The sequence below is a fragment of the Chelonoidis abingdonii genome, chromosome 1 (genome assembly GCF_003597395.2).
Source record: "Chelonoidis abingdonii isolate Lonesome George chromosome 1, CheloAbing_2.0, whole genome shotgun sequence".
Classification (NCBI taxonomy): domain Eukaryota; kingdom Metazoa; phylum Chordata; order Testudines; family Testudinidae; genus Chelonoidis; species Chelonoidis abingdonii.
This window is the reverse complement of record NC_133769.1, coordinates 364,505,586-364,527,013: the sequence shown is the minus strand read 5'-3', so window position 1 is coordinate 364,527,013 and position 21,428 is coordinate 364,505,586. Positions and strand designations below refer to the sequence as shown.

At 45.4% G+C, this 21,428-nt stretch overlaps 2 protein-coding genes across 3 annotated transcripts in view; one reads left to right on the top strand and one right to left on the bottom strand.

The window, feature by feature from the left end:
* The window catches only part of XRRA1 (X-ray radiation resistance associated 1), a 53,451-nt gene extending 50,193 nt beyond the window's left edge, over positions 1–3,258 (bottom strand). The window contains exon 1 of one of the 2 annotated variants that reach the window (XM_032781155.1): positions 3,158–3,258. The gene's annotated coding sequence lies outside the window, so the exon portion shown is untranslated. Of the gene's footprint in view, positions 1–2,690; positions 3,099–3,157 lie in introns of those variants that run through there. The other variant, XM_032781157.2, reaches the window with a different exon arrangement.
* Positions 3,259–3,441: 183 nt separating this feature from the next.
* SPCS2 (signal peptidase complex subunit 2) lies at positions 3,442–17,151 on the top strand. Its single transcript, XM_032781154.2, has 5 exons — positions 3,442–3,551; positions 10,274–10,357; positions 12,462–12,622; positions 13,453–13,587; positions 16,156–17,151. Exons 1-5 carry the CDS (start codon positions 3,513–3,515, stop codon positions 16,340–16,342), a joined length of 606 nt encoding a protein of 201 aa, XP_032637045.1. The 5' UTR covers positions 3,442–3,512; the 3' UTR covers positions 16,343–17,151.
* Positions 17,152–21,428: the final 4,277 nt, after the last annotated feature.

Here is a 21,428-nt window from a genome sequence, read left to right as displayed (position 1 = left end):
GGACAATACTGGTCAACGCAGTTGCTTCTTATCTGAGTAGCAGTTTGATGGTGTATGTCTCGACCTGTGCACAGTAGAAGATCCTTGTTGGGCACTGATTTGATGTTTGACCGGCAAACGGCAACCTCTGAGAAGCATCTGCATGCCGTGCAGAAGTGGATTTCCGATATTGAAATTTCATGTGTGTGCTGAAAGTACACATGCCCAACGTTTGCATACAACTAGCAGCTAATGGGGATATGCCTGTTGTAAAGGTCAAAAATGACGTCAGAGGGTCGATGCGTCAGTGAGAAGAGCAAACTCTGACCAAACAGGTACCTGATTGAACACTCCGAAATTCCAAAAACAATTCCTAATGCCTCACGTCGATTGGGCATTAGTAATTTCTGCTTTGCTTAGAGTGCATGAAAGCAAAGCAATAGTCTCTCTCTCCGAAAGCATAATGTGTGACACGACTGCTGCTCGACATTCATAAAGGAGGCATCGCAGGCCAAGTTGTAGGGTTCAGGTGGATCAAAGTGCGTTAGAACGTTCAGAATTAACAATGCATCCTAAGCTTTGTTAAACGCAACATCACCAGGCTTCAGGCCACTTCCAGCCTTTCTGCCCAAGAGCTCGTGTGAAGTGGTTTAGCATGTGGCTCACTGTGAGATGAACTTCTCCGTATAAGTTCAGTAGTCTAGAAACGAGCGCAGCTGGCTTACATTTCTAGGTGGGAGGCCTCACAAATAGCCTGAACTTTTGCAGGGCCTATGAAGAGCAGCATCAATGATGGTCCCAAATATTCAACAGAGGGCTGGAAGAATTCACACTTGTCTTTGTGAACTCGTAGGCCATACTCTCCAGTCTTTGTAGGGTAGCCTAAATTCTTTAAGTGCCTCTTCATTCTCTCCAGTGACCAGATATCATCCAGGTAGCACTGAACTCCTGACAAGCCACACAAGATCTGGTCATAGCCTCTGGAACAGAGCGGGGAGCAGACGTTATTCCGAGGGTAGCGACAGTATCAATAAACCCCCTTATGAGTCACAATAGTCAACAGGTCTGGGACTTTTCATCGACGCTGCATTTGTAAATATGCTGGACTCAGATCATCATTACTGAACTTTTATCCCCAGCCAGGCCAGCGAAGAGGTCATTGATGCGGGAAGGCAGTATTGCTCTGCCACACAACACGGATTGACAGTGACTTAAAACCACCCCCAAAATCCGGAGAGAGCCATCTTTCTCACTATTGGAACAATAGGAGTGGCCCATGGGCTATGGGTAAACTCGTATTAGGACTCCACTGGTGACCAAGCGCTCAGGTCTGCTTCAACTTTTGGCTGATGGCATATGGCACAGTTCGGCTTCAGATATTTTGGTGGACTGTCAGGTTTAATGTTCAATGTCACAGTGATTCCTTCATACTTCCCAGATCCTTCTCCAAAAACAGCAGCATGTTTCCTTAGTATAGGGGTTAGACTGGTTTCTTCTTTAGTCATCAGGTGCACTTCTGCCCAGTTCAGCTGAATCTTCCCAAGCCAAGACCTACCCATTAAGGCTGGGTAACTACATCTTACCACAAACAGTGGCAATTTAGCAGCCTGTCCATTGAGCTCCACCTTAACATCAATAGTGCCAACATGGGCACAGCTTCTCCCATACACGTCTTCAGAACAGTTTTTGTTGCCTTAAGTGGAAGATGCTGTAGCTTCTCTTTATACACAGTCTCAGAGACCAGCGAGACGGCTGCACTGATGTCCAGTTCCATGCGTATAGGTTTGCCATCCAACAACGGGATTACGCAGTATTCATGTGAGCCCACTGCCAAAGACAAAACATGCAGTGGCACTTCCGCTTGCGATGAGGTGTCACCTTGATCATCCTGGGTCTGCTCTAAGGTATGCAGAGTTCCTCTTTATATAGGCCAGACCACAGGCCTCTTTTTCTTTTATTTACAGGCACACTCAATGTGTCCCTTTTTGCCACAGTGTCAACACACCAGGTCCTTACACCAGCATTCTGATGCCTGGTCACCCGGCTTACCACAGTGGTAATATTCCTGACTCTGCACACTTTTGTGGGTAGGTTCTTGTGACACTTTTTGCACCCTAGGGGATGCACCGATGTATTGCGCCTCCCTTGTAGCCAGTTCCATTGAGACAGCAATATCAACAGCCTTCTGGAATGTAAGCTGAGCCTCTGTCAGTAGGCACTTCCATATAGCTTCACTATACAGGCCACACACTAACCTGTCACACAAGGCATCATTTAACATCTCTTTCAATTCACAGTGTTCTTCTAGCTTTTTTAAAATTGCTACAAATTGTACAAGTGTTTCATCTTCTTTTTGGTCTCTTTTGTGGAACCTATATCTTTCAGCAATTACCAGTGGTTTTGGGGAAAAATGGGACCCCAGGATTTCCACAATGTCACTGTAAGATTTAGTCTCAGGCTTACCAGGGTGTAGTAAGCTGCGTCGCAGGGAGTAGGTTTTAGCCCCAACAGCACTTAAGAATATTGGCACCTTCTTTTCTTCTGGAACGTCATTTGGAAAAACAAAAAGCTCAAAATGCTCAGTATACACATGCCATTGCACTATATTCTCATCAAAAGGTTCCAGTGGCCCTGTCAGAGTAGCCATGATTTTTATTTTCACTTTCACAGTCAGTGCAAACAAGCAGTTTTTTTGTTTGTTTGTTCTTTACCTTGACTTCTACTTCCTTCTCTTACTGGAGCAGCACCGGAATCCCATCCATCATCACCACTTGTTATATCCTTGGGGGCAGCCGGTTTAGGAAGAAATCACTTGAGGCCAGACAGCAGACAGCTAACAAAACTACCATTTATTTAGAGACACAGAGTTTGCCTAACTGGCCAGAGCTGGCTGGGCTATCCCCTAATAATCTAACTCAGTTGCCATAGGAACAAAAACCATGACAACCAAATACACAACAGGGACGTGGTACAGTGGAGTCAGCACCTGGTTAATGGGAGGTACCAGTGGGGTTTGCGGCCTGACTTAGTTGGGAGTCCCCAGTGGGGCGAAGCGTTGGAGCCAAGTTAAAATCATAGAGTTCTTGGCCCTCAAGTTCCTAGCGAGGCCTTTAGCCTAACTGCCGAAAAGACGCTGCGCGCGGCCCCTCTCACCCCATTTCTCCCCTGGGGTGAGTACCTGTGCCTCCCTCGCCTCGTCCTGGGGGGCGTCAGCCCCTGGCAGGTCTTTGCGCGCCGGCTATCAGGGCCACAAGGCAGCCGCCATGTTGTCTTCTCCCCCTTCAGTCTCCATAGCAACAGGGACGCTGCCGAGTGCGCTAACAGATCGGGAACGCAAAAAACTACGTATCCCAGGATGCCTCGGTTCGCGCGCTTCCGGCCACGTGCCTCAAGCGGCGGAAGCTGTAGTTTGCTGTGGCGGCGGACGTGCTAGAAATCCCGTCAGCCCCCGCGCGGCTCCTCGGCGCAGCCAATCGCGGGCGCACAGGTCGACCCGAGCCGCAGGAGGGGGCGGGGTGGAGGGAGGAGAGAAGATGGCGGCGAAGGGCGGCAAGAACGGGCTGCTGGACAAGGTAGCGGGCGGGGAAGGCGGGCTCGGGGCCCCGCGGCTGGGACCATGGGCCTTTGGCTCAGGCGCTGCAGCCCAGGGCCAGGCCCCTCCCCTCAGGGCGCCTCTGAGGGCATCGGCGGGGGACACCCGGAACTGATCCCTGGCCCCCGCCCAGAGCCGCCTCTGCCACCCCCCACTCACTGGGTGCAGGCTGCTCCCTGCCCCCCACAGCCACCTCCTCTGCCCCCCCCCGGCATCCCCCTCACTGGGTGCAGGCTGCTCCCTGCCCCCCAGAGCCGCCTCCTCTGCTTCCCCCCCCCGGCATTCTCCTCACTGGGTGCAGGCTGCTCCCTGCCCCCCGAGCCGCCTCCTCTTCCCCGCTCTCAGGTATCCTCCTCACTGGTTGCAGGATGCTCCCTGCCCCGCCCCCCCGCCAACTCCTGTGTTCCCCTAGGGATCCCCCTCACTGGGCACATGTTGATCCTGGTGCACTCTCTCCCCTTTGAACTCCAAGGTGGGAGCCCTGGCCCCTTAGAGCATTACCTACCATGAGCTCTGGTACAAGGGCACAGGCATCCATCTGGGGCTGGTCCTGTGACCCTCAGCACAGGAGTCCTGGCACCCACACCCTTCCAGAAGAACATCATTCACACCCTGTATCTGAGTGTCAAGAGACCTCTACGTAGCTATTGAATATTGAAGTAGGGCTTTTTGCACCCATATGTGCTCCCCTTTCCCCCCTGTGAATATAGGAGGGGGGCTTTTTGGTCCCATAAGGCTTCCTCACCTATGTACATTGAAGTGGTGCTTTTGGCATGTATGTGCCACATGTGAACATCGAAACAGGGCTCTTGGCTCAAGCAGGCCCTCTGCTGCCAACATCACATTTCACAATTAACATGCTCCTCTCCAGGCACTCTTTTGTACCAACACTGCTTCATGGAGCATTTTGTTATCGGCATCCACTCAGCACAGAGGTGTGGTTCTGTGAATGCAGATTTGAAATAATGGACAGCTGTAACTAGTCCCTCTGCTTTGTTCCTTTTCAGTGTTGTCTCTTTGCCTGGCATGTGCAGCATATGGTAGGAAGTAAAATGCAGAAGTAACAAAACATAGGAAACTAAGGCTGGTCTACACTAGGAGCATATTGCTGATACAGCTATACAAGATCAGCAAAGCGCTCCTAGTATGACTTCAGCTTATGTCGGCATTGCTTATTCCAAATGTACACCACCACCACCTTACTCTGAGCAAGATAAGCTCTGCTGGCAAAAGTGTGAGTTTTGCTGGTATAAGCTGTGTCCACACTAGGGGCTTATACTGGCACAGTTTTGTCAATTACAGATTGTACCTCATTGTTCTCCTGACAGATATAGCTATACCGGGAAAAGTTTGTAGTGTCGATCTGGCCTAATGCATATGGTTATTAATATGAAGTGAGTTTGGTGATCTCAGCCCGGTTTTGAAGGGCAAGGTGTTTGTCTCTTTATTTCTCCCTTTCTCTGCACCTGCTTTGACTTTGGCCTGGAATGAGACAGTCAAGTTTGAGATCAAGATATCCTGTAGGCTGTAGGTTTTTAGAGCTGCAGTCATCTCTTGTGTTAACTGTTGCCATGAACAACGTGGGTTTTTTAAATTAAATACTTCCAGGTTTCTTGCTGCAAGCAAATGTGTTTAATGTTCGGATTTCAAATAGCAGTGGTTTGTGGTTTTTAGTGTGATGCTTTCTGGAAGTATCCTCGTTATTTTCAATGTGCTTGGTAAGTACTTAATTGTGGTTATTTAAAGTGCAACCAAAGCCAATGTGTGCTGGGGAATATGAATATCTTTATCTTCTGAAATGGTGGCTGTCCAGCTGGTGCAGAGACTGAGTCATTCAGTAACAGTGCATTGAATCTGTTGGAAACCCTAACTATAATTTGCTGTATCCTCCTCAGGATTTCTGTTTGCATGCGTGCACACACTTACTTGAGACCTGTTCTTTCTCAGCCATTTGATTCTGAGATGCTTTGGATGGCTTTAATGAAACCTGATGATCTCAGGGAGCAGAGCAGTTGGGGTACGTGTTGGTGAGGCAATATCTGGAGAACTGCTGGTGTCTGAATATCTTTGATTACAAAGAGTTTGTATTCAGATTTATAGAAGAGCGAAGACTAAGGTCAGGAGGGTATGCCATGGCAAGGGACAAATATTTAGCACATTTCTAATGTGTTATAAGTATACTGTCAGATAGAACTTTTCTTGGTACTGTGCATACTGACTACTCCATATTGTCTTGCTCCATTAGTAGGGCTTGCAGTTCAACTTGGAAGATAAGCTAGATCAGGTCCAGCCCTTTTGATTCTGATAGCCACAACCTGACAGACTCTCTCTCTAGTTGAGTTGAAATAGTTTTATTACAATCGTAGTCTACATACAGTGCTGACTTGTTCCTCTTGGCTACTTAACCTCATGTGGAGGAGAGGGTGCCAACCATCCTTAAACATGCAGGTGTTCATTCCACCCTCAAGGTCTGAAACCCTCTCTTTTGATGTTCTAGTTTAAGATTGAAGTCAATTAGTGGTGATGACATGCTGTCATTCCGTAGGGATTTGACATATGCCATCTTTTGAGGGCTGATCTGAGCTCTCCTGTTGCTCCATGTAGTAGAGGCCCATTGGTGAAATTACTTCTGAATATAAGATAGAGTATCTGATGTTTCCTCATTTATACCCCTTACTTGTTGAGGAGACTTGCTTCCAGGCAATGAAGTGGTTTAAGAACTTGGGTGTCACTTTCACTCAGTCCTTGTCATAGAAGGCTGTGGGCAGGATGTAGTATACAAGTGGGTTTTACTGGAGCAACTTGTGCAGGAAGATCCTTGCTTATCCCGAGGTGACCTTGCAAGACATCTGATTATTTACGTCTACAGCACCCGAGCATGTGCTGTGTGCCTCCTAGAAATATGTGAAAAGACAAGTTCACTCTCTTAAAAATGCCCCAATCTAATAAAATAAGAATGACAGGGTGAAAGGGGCGAGGAAGGGCCAAGATAAAGATCATGCAGTGACTTAATTCTGACATGTGAACACGTTGAATTCCTTCCATAATGGGGTACATTTTGTGTGTGTTAACTTGCTGAGATGCAGGAGTGAGCTTTGAGGAAGGGTTAACGTGGTAGTTTACTCAAATGAGTCTTGTTGTTACTATAAGCACTTGGGTACTGGGAGGGGTGGAAGCATAAAAGTACAGTAGAACCTCAGAGTTACAAAACACTAGAGTTATGGAATAACCAGTCAACCACACATCTCATTTGGAACCAGAAGATGCAGTCAGGCAACAGCAGAAACCAAAAAAGAAAGCAAATTCAGTACAGTACTATGTTAAACCTATACTACTGAAAAATAAAGGGAAAGTAGCGTTTTTCTTCTTCATAGTAAAGTTTCATAGCTGTATTAAGTCAGTGTTCAGTTGTAAACTTTTGAAAGAATAATCAAAGTTTTACTCGGAGTTACGAACCACCTCCATTCCCGAGGTGTTAGTAACTCTGAGATTCTACTGTACCTAGCCTCTAGAAGAGATTACCACCTGTCAGCAGGGCTTCTCCATTGCTGCTGCATCCTGAACAAACTGCTGTGCATTTTCTAGGGTTGGCACACTGATGCAAAAAAAGTAAAAGTGGGGCAAATCCTAACCCACTGGGTTAAGGCAAAATTCATTAACGTGAGGCACTCGATTACTAAAGCAGTGAGCAATAGAGTCGCTTCAGAAATATGAAGCAATTTTGTAGCTAAAATATTTGTTCTGGTAATTTAATAAAGAGCACACAGATATAATTGAGAATTTCTCTGATTTTCACAGTTCATCTCAAAGCGGGCAGATCAGTTCCAAAAAGAGACTTTTATATGGCTTGTTAAAGTTACCTGTTGTATCAAATTTGTTCAGTTTCACAAATAAAAAGCTAGTTTTTCTATCAGCCCTGAAAATTCAGCCTCTCTTCTTGCATTTCATCACAAGTAACAAAGATTCTGCAGGTCAAATGACACTTCTGCCTATTTGTAACACTGTTCCATTCGGTTCTATGGGTGTAATAGAGGATAGAACATGGTCCTGCAATTGACAGTTCTAGTCTGTACATCAGCAACAGAATAGGATCAAGCTAGTCTATGTTGACTCTGCAGGTCTAACAGCAGTAACTTATTTTTGACACTTGAGTGACACACACAGCAGATCTGTAGCATAAGAAGCTTCAATTTTTATGTAATTCCTTTTTGGAACAGTAAACATTTTAAGGCTCTAGTAATGAAAATACAACTGCGTGTAGGCAAGTAACTTCCCACAAAACTTTTGGATTCCACTCTCCCCCCCACCCCCCGCCCCGCTCCACCCTTCCCCACCCCCCAATTGAGAAATGGAGCCTGGATCTTCTGGAGAAGGATGCATAGGAAATGCTTGTGTGCAGTCATGACATTTGAATTATTTTCTTCTAGCTCCTTTTGGTTTCTCTTTCTGCCAACAGATAAAGAGGGATGGAGGGACTCAGAGGTGGTGTGGGGATGTGAAGCTTACTCGAGGTTTGGCTACCAATCTAGTTATTAGAAGGAAAATCAGAAATCCTTCCCCTCAACCTTTTTCACTTTCCCCTCTCTGTCCCCCACTTCCCAAACAGATGTGTTCAACTAAACCCCTGTGGATGATCTAATATGGAGGGTGATCTGGATGATCTAAAAATCATTGACTCGTATGCCATTATAATCTGTAGGAAAAGGTTTTCTCAGCTATGATTCATTCTATACTAACCTTAGCATTGCTGTAAAAATCGGGGTCCAGTGGCCTTCCATAAATATCTTCCATTTTAAACTTACTCCAAAACATGGACTATGTTCACTATTGGCCCTTTGAGTTAAATACAAAGGGCCCGTTACTACTCTGCCTTGTAAAATTAGCTCCTGCACTCGCACATGTGCTGAAGTTTCTTAGGCATTCAGCGATTCACGTCTGTGTGTCTCAGAGCAGAATTGTATGATTATTTTTCTGTGCCTGCAAAAGTAAATCAGGGCAAGCATCTTTTTAAAAATAGTTTATTTTAACCCAAGAGAGAAATGTGCTCCTCTGGCACTAAATCGGTAAACCATCTTGTGAACTTCACCTTAGGAGATATTCTGAACTTGTATTATTTCCCCATCAGGGTCTAACATATGTGGTCCGAGTCCTATCGAAATATCAGGCCATTTAAAAATACACACAGCTCAAAGCAGTACTGCCTAATGAATGTAAGACAGATATTGCTATGAGTTTTATGGACTTTAGGGAGGGAGTTAACTCTTTCATTACACACATGCAGTCATACTTGGTCCATCATAAGCAATAGGATCGCATCTCTGGGCGATAACTTGTGGAAAATTTGAATGTAATAAGAATACGTAACTCGTACATAGCACTTTTTATCAGTAGATCTCAAAGCGCTTTACAACGGAGGATAAAGTCATTGTCCCCATTTTACATAGGGGGAAACAGAAAGGCTAAGTAACTTGCCTGAGATCACTCAGCTCACAAGTGGCAGAGCTGGGAATAGCATCCAGGTCTCCAGAGTTCCAGTCCAGTGCTCTTTTCCACTAGCTCACACTGCCAAGTGGCTAGATGGCCAGCGTATAGCTGGGTTAAAAGAGTGGGGATTATTTTTGTCCTTGTATTCTTAAAAAATCTCTCAGTCTAAAGCAGGGTTCCCAAACTTTATTCCACTACAACCCCCTTCTGACAACAAAAATTACTATATGACTCCAGGAGGGGGATACTGAAGTCAGAGCTCAGCCAAGCCCCACTGCCCTGGGTAGCGGGGTGGGAAGGCAAAGCCAAAGGGCTTCAGCCCCAGGTGGGGGACCTGTAACCTGAGCCCCATTGCCCAGGGCTGAAGCGCTCAGGCTTTGGCTTCGGCCCCGGGCGGTCAGGCTTGGGCTTCAGCTTCAGTCGCAAGTGGTGGGACTCTAGCCCTGGGTCTTAGCAAGTCTAACACCAGCCCTGGTGACCCCATTAAAATGGGGTTGCGACCCACTTTGAGGTCCCATCCCACAGTTTGAGAACTGCTGGTCTAGGGTCTGAGTGAGAAACTTGTCGTTTCTTCTTTTTTTGTACGTGCCATTAAACTGTCCTCATGAGATTCCTGATTTTTCCCCCCTCAAATTTCACCTGTGTTGACAGTCACTGTGTGTGTGTGTGTGTGTGTGTGTGAGAGAGAGAGAGAATTTTCATAGCAAATGCAAGTACTTTGGAAGATTTGATGGAAAAGAATCAACATCATTAAAATTCCTATCACTGGCAGTGGCATCTGTTGATAAAGGCCAACATAGAACTGAAATTAAAATCACTCCCCATTTTAAATTGTCGCTTTAGGGGATCATTTCTACAGCACTGTTTATGAGACTCATCAGATTAAACCTTTTTAAAACTTGGTATATCATGGCCACAACAATAAAATCTACTAAATCTGGGGTCTGCTTTGAAAAAAGCCTGACTGGAAGGTCTAACATCATGTTGAATTGTGGTGCAATCCACTTACAGTACTGCAGCACAATTGTGTAATAGGTACTAGATTTTGTTAATCTTTGGACAGTTGTTCATATACAGATACTTGCTATGGAGCACTTCCTTTGAGTTTGGTTTTGAGCTATCATTTGCTATTATCTTCCTATTCAATATAGAAACAAATAAAATATTTACATATGCCAAGTGCTTGGAAGTGACTTAATTTCTCAATTTGCATTGCAGTGGAGGATTGATGACAAACCAGTAAAAATTGACAAGTGGGATGGATCAGCTGTGAAAAATTCTTTGGATGATTCTGCCAAAAAGGTAAATTCTGACTGACTGTGCTAGCCTTCTCATGGACCTTTTGGGGCCTTTTGAAATCACTGCAGGTGGGATCCACAAAGGTACTTAAGTGCCTAAGTTCCATTTTTAGGCACTATTGTGAGGCACAAAACTCCCACTTGGCTGCTGCCTAACCCAATAGATGCCTAAACTCACTTGGCATCTAAGTTTTTTCCTTCTGGGCATGCTCACTGCTGCTTCACTCTAGGCACCTGGGTGTCTGTTTCCTTCCTGGACATATGCACTGTTGCTTCGTGGTAGGTATTTGGAGGCTTATCCACACCTCATCCCCAAAGCCCTTCACAAACCAGGAAAGACAGGTGTTCGGTCCCCTAAGTCATGTGCGAGGGCCCACTCCTGTTGGCACCCTCTGAGCACACCTTCCAGATTGAACTCACCTGAGGTGCCCACACAAAACAGCCAGGGGTGAGAAAGACCTCCCTTATAACCTCTAGCTTAGTGGATAGGGTACTCACCCATGATGTGGGGGACCCCCAGTTCAAGTCATCCCACCACCCTTAGCAGGAGAAGGGATTTGAACAAGGAGCAGCCACCTCTCAGGTGAGTGCCCTAGCTACCAGGCTATGGGATATTCTGTTGTGATTTCCTCGATGTCTCCTCCTGAAGTTGTTTCACTTGAATTAAGCAATGGAATACTTCAATATTAATTGGGCCAGTGACCGAATTAGAATGCCTGTGTAGCCTAGTATTGTGGTACTCACCGGAGAGGTGGCAGATCCCTGTTCAAATCCCATCTTCCCCTCAGGAGGAGGAAGGACATGATCCAGGAGTCTCCCATATCCTGGGGGAGTACCCTAGCCACTAGGCTAATGGGTTGTATGGGAGGTCCTCTTCCTCGCCCTCCCCTCCTTGGCCATTTTGTTTCAAGTCCTGCACACAATTTACACCTATCTTCTCCTGGTTTGTGAATCACAAGCAGAACTGGGGGCCTCCCTGCATCTCAGACTCAGGAGCCTGTAACTGTGGGTAGGGCAGGGCTTAGCACCCCTCTTCTTCCCCTCCGGTTGGCATAGAATCATAGACTATCAGGCTTGGAAGGAACCTCAAGAGGACATCTAGTCCAACCCCCTGCTCAAAGCAGAACCAATCCGCAACTAGGCTGATTTAGGTGGTTCTGTACCTAGCAGGCTGGCTTTGGTGAATCGCCTTTCTTAGGTGACTGTCTCTCCCTGTTCATCATATAGGGAGCCTAGGTGCCTAACCCAGCTGGAGGGGTTGCACTGTTGCTCATGTGATTTTTTTCTAGGTGCCCTCAGTGTTGCAACACTTGAGTCCCTTCACGGATTCCACCTTGGAGCCTCACTCTGTACAGAACTCTCATGAAAGTCAGCGACAGATCTGCACGCAGATGTTTCCAGGATCAGACTCCTACTGAGGCCTGGTCTACACTGTGGGGGAGAGGGGTGAGGTCGATGTAAGATATGCAACTTCAGCTACGAGACTAGCGTAGTCGAAGTTGATGTATCTTATTTTGACTTACCTCCTGTCCTCACAGCACGGGATCGACAGCCACGGCTCCCCCGTCGACTCCGCTTCCGCCTCTCGCCATGGTGGAGTTCTGTCGACGGGGAGCGCGTTCGGGGATTGATTTATCGCATCTAGATGAGACACGATAAATCGATCCCCAATAGATCGATCACTACCCCGCTGATCCGGCGGGTAGTGTGGACGTACCCTGAGTGTCTCCTCCTAGAGCTGTGGATGACTCAGAAATCACTTGCTTTCTTAGATGCTTCCAACTTAATTACTATGTCATTTTGCATTAATAAAAATTGGCTAGTTAGGCTTAAAATGGCTTTTACTTGTTGAAAGAACATATATACATTTAAAGACTTTTTAAATTAGATATAAAAATATCTAAAGTTGCAGCGTTCTCACCACATTTATTGCTGTTTCTGTGATGTCCTGGATTTGAATTGGTTTTCCCCTTTCTGATTCTTTAATTAAAATCATCTGAATTATTCAGTTAAAATTAGTGCATATATAGAGAATTAATTTGTCTGTGGAAGCCATCTGTAAAAGTAGCTAAGTGTACAGTAAACTGGGCTCTTTGCTTTCCCATCAGGTTCTTCTGGAAAAGTACAAGTATGTGGAGAATTTCTGTTTGATTGATGGCCGCCTCATCATCTGCACAGTCTCCTGTCTCTTTGCCATCGTGGCTTTGATTTGGGATTATCTTCATCCCTTTCCTGAATCTAAACCTGTTCTCGCTTTCTGTGTGGTATCATATCCTTTCCTGTGTGCTGCAGGTTTAAGACGTGTGTGTGTCTTCCCCCAACAAGTGTAAAAAAAAATTAAAAAAAAATCCATAATTCTCTTTCCCTCTTTTAGCAGACATAGAAGTAAAATTGATAGGTCCTGTCTGAATTTCACAGACAGTGGGACTTGCCGGGTTTCTATTTTAGTATTTTATTTTAACATCCAAGTTAACATCCTCAATATTTTAGCTTAAAAAACTTGTATTTCTGTAAACAGACTCCTATAGCACCAGCTGCTTCCTGTGATAGTATAGATTGGGTACTGGGAGTGAAATAGCAAGCAGGAGCAATTGTCAGGGGCTGCCATCAAGGAATAACAGGCAGCATAAAAATTGGGAAAAGGCCACAGTATAAATGTAAGTTACATTTAGAGAACAGTTAGTAAATCTGAAGTACTGAGTAACTTTTATCATTCTGACTTTTTTTTTTTTTTCCCAGCAACATACTCTGTCATTCTGTGACTTTGTTGCTGCTGTTTGGCTATAGGAGTGAGTTAGTGCAGACAGTTCAGGATACCATGTCCAGAGTGATGGGTAAAGGGTGTAGCATTTCTCTGTATATACAGCTATGTCTCTGCATTGTGCAGATAGTCTCACGGGGGGGCAGTGTGGGCTTGTTCATACTAATAAAAATGTCAACCAAAAACGAGCTCTAAATGATCTTGTCAAAAGCAATTAAATACCCTAGACGCTGTGTAGCAATCAATCATTCATTTGTATGCATTCCATTGTTCACGTGTCCTACTTGTTACTGTTGCATGGCTCTCGTATTCCCTTAATTTCTTTAACTTTCCCGAACTTATTTTGTGATGATGGGAATCCTGACCATCTATACCTCATACAAGGAGAAGAGCATTTTCCTGGTAGCACATCGAAAGGATCCTGCAGGGATGGACCCTGATGACATCTGGCAACTTTCCTCCAGTCTAAAAAGGTATTGTTGCTTCTAGAACCACAGTTACCAAAGGACCATAATGACAGAACATCCACGCCCTGCTGAGGCCTGTGATTTCCCTACTTACTGTAGTTACTGAGGGGCAGGAATGTCATTTCTGCCTCCTGTTGGGTCTGTCACCTTTCTCTGTGTAGATTTACTCAGAGCAGCATAGGAGCCACATGGCTGGTGTGGTATAAGTCTTATGCAAAGGGTTATATATTACATCTGTGCGATGCACTGCATTTGCCTCTCAGTTTGCTTATAGGTAATATTCAAAGTGTTGGTTATGTCAAAACCCCTGAATGGTCTGAGACCTGCTTCCGCAGAGCCTGTCTTTCTCCCTGTGCTCTATTGCCATTAGTACCCACATGGAATCACCCCAGATATTTTCTGCTCTCTGTATCAGTGTTTTCTCAGCCCATTGGTAGAGCCCTGTAGCGGGTATGGTATTGCCACCCTTACTTCTGCACTGCTGCTGATGGCAGTGCTACCTTCAGAGCTGGAGTCCTGGCCAGCAGTCGCCACTGTTCAGCTACCCAGTTCTGAAGGCCAATTTGAGTCAGTGGCACTGCAACTCGAGGAGCCAGATCACAACTCCACACAAACAAATTTGGTCCAGTCAGGGGGGTGGGCCAAACCTGAGCGGCGCTGCAACCCTGGAGGTTGCAACACCTAAAGCGAAGAGCCAAGCCCAGCCAGCCTCACAGCACTGGATTTGCCACTGTGGGATGAGTGCCGGGCAGGACCCAACTGGGGGCGGGGGCAGGACATGACCGAAACCATCCCAGGACCTCCACCTCCAGACTATTTACTGGGTAGCAACAGGCCATAAACATTTACAAATGGGTCTTGAGCCCAAAAAGGTTGAGAACCACCACTCTATATTGCACCCCTTTAGGTTCTGTATTTGTAAGTTGTTACATCCCCTTTTGTAAGCCATTACTTAGCCAAATTAAGTCTTTTTGCTCTTTAAGTCAACTTCTGTCCTTTAGTCACTTAGGCCTGATTCTTCATCCTTTAGAAAAGTAGACCCATTAACTCTATTTTCATGAATGCAGATTGCAGTATTGGACATTTAGTTGCTTTTACTTTAGCTCCTGTCCTGATTTCTAGTTTTGAGATGGCTAAAATCTGTATGCAGTATACCATTTTCTGTCTCCTGTAACTAACATGTGGAACTCATGAGACCCCAGAGTTTATTATGATTCAAAAAGGAAATTTTTTAAATGAAGAGAGAGTTAGCTTAGATAGGCTAAAAGAATAAGCGATATAAGCGCTCATGCTTCAGGCATAAACCAATCACTGACTGATGGGTTTGGAAGAAATTTAGGAATCCTGTATCTTTAAAACGTCTGGTACTGGCTGCTGTCAGATATGACACCAAAAGAGATGGGACACATGGCTATTCATACATATATATATACATGCACGCATGTAGGGAGAGATGGTTGGCTCCCTGTTTGTGTTTTAATTGTGCTTTCTATTCCTGGCCTGTAAAATATATTTTAATTAAAGTATAAAAGTCAGACTTTTGGACACACAAGCATTTTATTAACTGAAACAATGAAAGCAGAACAGGAAGGAAGTGGGTGAGGGAGGGAGTTGGGAGCAATGTTAGTTCACTTTTAAGGGCAGAGGAAATGCTTACATGGAATTGGTTCATGTCATTTAAAATAAGGAGGCATTATGTGGCCCACTCAGCTTCATCTTTGACTTAAAAACACAGTTTTCCTTAAAAGATCATATAGATACATATTTAAAAAAAACACCTAGAAACACATGTGGAAATCTTCCATGGCTGTTGAACTGATCTCATGGCATGGATGCTGCCATTTTCAGGAAGTCAGGTCCACTGTGACTTGGAGAGATTGATCTTTACTGACGTGAAGAAAACACTTAATTTTGTCTGTTTGCAGACTCAGGAATGGATGGGCCTTTCTGCCTAGGTTTTTATTATCACTGTGTCATTTCAGCACCTTAACCGAGAAAGAAATGAGGTTAATGCTAGTTGCTTAGGGAGACTAGAATCTCTCCTACAAATCCAGGATGTATCTATCTGAAGGAAACGTAAAACAAGTTAATTTCAAGCAAAACTGTCTCTTAAATGCATATTGATACTTACCAAAAAGCAGGGTTACAATTCAAGAGCTTGTCCATTAACATCTGTGTCAGTTTCACCCTGTTAGAATTAAAATAGCAGTACAGTCAGAGCAATCAACAGCCATGGAGAAGTTTCAATTTTATTGGTTATTTTAACTCTGTTAATTTCAGAAAGCTCTAACCCCAAAAAGAGCATTACAAAAAATCCTTTAATATTGAGTTATAATTTACTGATACTGCATGTTGCAGCATCTTTGTGCATAGAAGGTAGAGCATTGCATGCTGGGACCTGGGCTGTACACCTGTGGTGAAGATGAGGGTTGCTGCGGCATGTGACACTTGTTCAAATTCAGGGTGTTCTTTTGGCTACTAGGCTCTCAGCCCAATGTAGCCACTCAGCTGTGCCAAATCTGAGTAGCCCCTCTCTAAACCGTGACTCGGGTTCTCTTTCTGTGTCTCTTCAAGGTTTGATGACAAATACACCCTGAAATTGACTTTCATCAGCGGGAAAACCAAACAGTCGAGAGAAGCAGAGTTCACCAAATCTATTGCTAAATTCTTCGATGACAATGGAACATTGGTCATGGAGGCCTACGAACCGGAAATCTCCAAACTTCATGACAGTTTGGCCACGGAAAGAAAAACAAAATAACTATTCCAATGGCTATCTTCCTGTGTGGATTATGCTAAATTAATACCAATAAATAAAGTGAAATAGCAAAGAATGTTACTTGCCTCTGTTTTTGTCCTGAAATCCTATTTAATTCTGGATAAAGCAAGATTTTAAAACTTGGATCTGAGATCTTGAAGCTAATGCCTAGCTACAGACGGTCTTGATCTGTGTGGTTGCAGTGTTTAACCTGTCTTTCAGGTTGCTCTGTCACTTTTGAGATGATGTTGGATGACATTTGACCTATCAAAGACCTTTAGGAGGGAGGTTTTTGCTCAATGCTGTATTGACTTCCTCCTTTTTTACCTGGCAGTGCTTTATAGTATGTAGCTCTGTGCCATGCAGTGTTTGGGGGATTTTAGCATTCACATTTCGCTAACTTCATTTTATCCTTTTCATAGTGAATCTTTATGTTAGGAATTCAGGACAAAACCTTTATTTAAAACAACTCTGTCCATTCACAAACAAGTGTTTTTTCTTTATTTTTATATTTATCTGATTGGGGAGTGGGTGGGTGGGATCGATTTTTTTTTTTTTATATCAAATCCTTTTATCTATTGGAAGGGAAAAATATCAAGACTGCAAATATGCTACTTCTGTATGTTAGAGCACAAAATTTATCGACAAGATGGAAAAATAAAAGCAATGGCATTTTTAGAGCTGTAAATGTCCTTCATGTTTGTCCAACTGGCATATTTCGTATTGAGATTCTGTTCAGTTGTGTCCCTGATATAAACTGTCATTTTTCTAAAAGATTTTTTTTCAATAAAAGGAAAGAACAGATGTGAAAACAGTGTTGCGGTCTTCATGGGGGAGAGATCAAAGGAGCACAGTCATCTTAAAATCACATTCCTGTCTAGAAAAACATGGTACCCACTACCATGTTCCCTACGTCCTTGAGATCACTAACACTGAAGAGTTAGACCCAGATCCACAAAGGAATTTACATGCGTATAGCCCTTCCCTTGCCATTTTGTGTGCAGTTAAGTGCACCGCTGCTGTTCTTGCTAGAAACTGCTTAGGCACCTGCATCCAGAAGAGGGGTTTCCAGCGGTGAATCACAAGCACAGACAGGTGCCTCCATCCAGCTTGGACATAGGTGCCTAACTCTTGAGACAGGTCGGGCTTAGGACACACCCCTCTCATCGGTGTCTGCTATTGGCTAGTCTGGAAGACTATCCCCAGTGTGCTGGCTTTTATGGGTCTCATTCTCAGGGCACATGCATAGCCTAGGCCTCCAAGCCAGGGTTTGTGGATGCCCCAGCCCCTTTGTGGATCTGGGTCTTTGACTCCCTTCCATTCGTGCATTTGACAGGACTTTCTCGGGAGTCCATTTCACTGTTTCTTGGAGAAACTGTCCAACTGAAAAGATCTTTATAACCATCAGCAGGGGAGTAAAAGTATCTTTGTCTTACAATGATTTGGAAAAAAAATTCAGTTGCAAAACAATTAAGTTGTCGCCCTTTAAAGAACAGCAATGGGCTAAGAGAGCCCATCTTGTCTTTGAAAACGAGTTGTCCTTGCTGTGATGTCATTTGGTTGGAAGGGACTTTGCTTTCTTCATGTTAAAAAGTGAGATTACAAGACCTATTTCTATTGTGCCTATTTGCATTGCCTCCAGGGTCCCAGTCAAGGATCAGGAGCGCACCGTGGTAGACACCGTACAAAGCAGAACAAAAAGATGGGCCCGACTCTGGAGAGTTTACAAATTTTGTCACCCTCTTTGTTGAATAATAGGTAAAAGGTGAAGCAATGGAACGTGCAGGAAGTAGCGGAGAACAGCTTGTTAGAGAGGTTAGCCGTGCAGGGGGCTGCTATGGGGACCAGTGTCATGTAGGGAGGAATTTTCATAAGCACTGGGCCTTAGCCAAAGTAATGGTTGTGATTGGCCAACGCTGAGTGCTCTTGAAACCTCCCACCCTGACCTTGTTTGTTTTGAGAAGAGGAAGTAGATGAGAAGCGGCTGTGTTTGCTCAGTGTGCTCTCTGAATTGAATGAGAATTGGAGGGGAGTGAGGAACTCCTGAGAACAGCCATTCCTGCACCCGCTGGGCCCTCTTGCCAGGTGCCACTCAGCTAGAGGAAGAGCATGCATGTGACAACATTCATCTAAATGCCTTGTACGTCGGAGGGCTCTGTGACTCCGGAACCTCTCAGGAAACTACATCCATCTGTTTCGGACGCAATAATGAAGCTGAGAAACCAACTCATATAGCCTAGTCTCCAGCTACAGGTTTGTTTACTGCAGATAGTTCCTTCCAGAAGGAGTTTTACAGGGGTAGGGATCACCAGAGAGGGATATAAAGTCAAACTTCAGACCTTGTTATGGGGCTCCCTATCAAAGCATGGTTTCTGGAAACCAAGCACGTAGTGATACATGCTGTTCCCCTACCCTTCCTGCTATTGGGTTCCAGTGACCTTGCTCCATTCATGCTTAGCACGGTTGCAGTTCACCCACCACTGACTCCATTTATGATCATTGCGATAGCCCCTGCCAAGCCAGCACTAGCCTGACAGTCCCACACTGTTCTCTGCAGGTCATCAGCCAGCTAGGCTTGGCAATCACCTAAGCAAGCAGCAGGCTAATTACGTGTATGTCTACACTGCAGAGAAAAACCCGTGGCTCTGAGTCTCAGAGCCCAGTCAACTGTCTTGGGGTCATGGGGCTTTGGCTGCAGGTCTAAAAATAGCAGTGTAGACATTCCCACTCGGGCTGGAGCCCAGGCTCTGAAACTCAACAAGGTGGGAGTGGTAATGTCTATGCTGCTATTTTTAAACACCCGAGCCAACCTGACCCGTGCCCTGAGACTGTGTGCTGCAGCTTTTTCTTTGCAGTGTGAACACTCTGACAGTCAGCATGAGATGGATTAGGAAGCTTACACAGTCTTGCCATTTAGGATGCTTTCTGACTAACCCTTCAGAAACTGCCATGATCCAGGCTACTGTCTCAACTCCCAATGAGACCAAAACTGTTGGTTACTTACCTCTCATAACTGTTGTTCTTCGAGATGAGTTGTCCCCCGAGTAGCCAGTCATCTAGGTAAGTGTATATCTGCACCTGCCTCCTTCCGAGGAAGGCTGCTACCACCAATATGCACTTGGTGAACACACATGGGGCTGTCAATAGGCTGCAGGGAAGGACCATGAACTGATAATGTTTTTGGTCGATCACGAACCTTAAGAAGCGTCTGTGAGCAGGGCAAATCACTATGTGAAAGTACATGTCTCTCATGTCGAGGGCAGCAAACCCATCTCCTGGATCCAGGGAAGGGATAATTGTATTGAGGGAGACCATGTAGAACTTCAACTTTACAGTGAACTTGTTGAGTCCTGGTAGGTCTAGAATGGGTCTGAGATCCCCCCTTGGTTTTGAGGATTAGGAAGTATCGGGAATAGAATCCCTTCCCCTTAGCTCCTGAGGAACCTCCTCCACTGCTCCTACGGCGAGGAGCGCCTGTACCTCCTGGATAAGGAGTTGCTCGTGAGAAGGATTCCTGAAGAGGGATGGAGAAACAGGGTGGGAAGGAGAGTAGGAGCAGAATTGGAGAGAATATCCCATTTCCACCATGTGAAGAACCCAGCAGTCCGACGTTATTTGGGACCACGTATGGTATGGGATAGACAACTAGTTCAAAATACACAGGGAAGGATCTGGTGTTGAGACAGGTGCTCCAACCTCGGGCACACCTTCAAAATGTCTGTTTTGAGCCTGACAAAGGCTTAATAGGGTCCCGGCCCTGTCTGGACGCCGAATGGGAAAGATTATGCCTGCCATTCCTACCCTTGCACCTGTAGAATGCCTGCCTCTGCTGGGTGCTGTTGCGATGGTTGGGGCTTAAAGGGCTTTTGTTGGGTTGCCAGGGTGTGTGCATAGCCAAAGATTTCATTGTGTCCCTGGAGTCTTTGAGGCCTTGCAGTCTGGAGTCAGTCTGCTCAGCAAACAGACCCACCCTGTCAAAGGGGCAGGTCTTGCACAGTTTGCTGAACCTCGAGCGAGAGCCCCGAGCCTACAGCCATGAACTATGCCACATAGCTATCTCTGAGGACAAAGTGCGTGCTGCTGAGTCCGCAGCGTCCAGTGAGGCCTGTAAAGAGGTCCATGCCACTGCCTTGCCATTAGGGGCAAATTCCTAAAGCTGTGTTTGTCAGGTTATTAGTATTATGATTTATTTTTGTATGGAACCCATTTTTTTTATCTAAAATGGAGGGCTTGGTCATGTGATCAGAAGGGCAGTTGGAGTGTTTTCCCGCCCTTTCCAACTGTCAGCAGTGGCCCAAGTAGTAAACAAGTCCCAGTTTTAACTGGATTTTCCCGGGATTCTATGGGGTTTCCCTACGGGGTTTCGCACTATAGAAGAGCGGCAGTTACCTCAGTTCGGGCTGCCCATCCAAGTGGCAGGTGCGCGCGTGTTTTGCTTCCACAGGTGATTGAAACTCCGGACAAGTGCCATCTCCAGCTACTAACTACCATCTGCAGTAGTTACCATCCAGCGTTGTCATTCAGCTGTGAGCACCCCGCTGTCATCTCATGACTGGTGGGATTTACCATTGCCCCCTAGGCCAGACAAAGACGTCCACTCGGGGTGCATTCTTATACATGGGTACAAACAGGTTACACATCACTCCTGATGCATTGAGGTACAACCCCTCTATGTGTTCGGGTGCTGCCTCTCTCCTAGTACATGTTGATTGAACAAACAGCTCTATCCATCTTATTATCCTTTTGACCCTGTCTTTAGGATGGGTCAGCCTGTTCCCCATTATTTCTGTGGAATGCGTTCGTACCAGAATGTTCTGGTGCCATCCTGGCACACGTTCATCCTATTAGTACTCGATACCTTTTAGATATGTGTACACGTGCAATTAGCAGCCGCCTTCTTGCCAGCTTCTTTGAGCAGGGCCTGCCTCTGGCTCACAGCTTAACTTTGCATTATGTTAGCAAAGTCTTGAACATTACTTTAGTTCAGGCCTCAGGCCTCATACCGGGCCTCTGATACCAAGGGTTTATGTTTTAGGGCCTCATCTTACTACGGCGGGAACTCGATACTATGGGGGGTGGGGCGGCAGGT

Excerpts from the sequence above, each read along its gene's own strand:
- SPCS2 (XM_032781154.2), top strand. The coding sequence starts at position 3,513 with ATGGCGGCGAAGGGCGGCAAGAACGGGCTGCTGGACAAG. Across the intron at positions 12,623-13,452 it reads CTCGCTTTCTGTGTGGTATC|TTATTTTGTGATGATGGGAA; the intron begins ATATCCTTTCCT and ends ACTTTCCCGAAC. Across the intron at positions 13,588-16,155 it reads CTTTCCTCCAGTCTAAAAAG|GTTTGATGACAAATACACCC; the intron begins GTATTGTTGCTT and ends TGTCTCTTCAAG.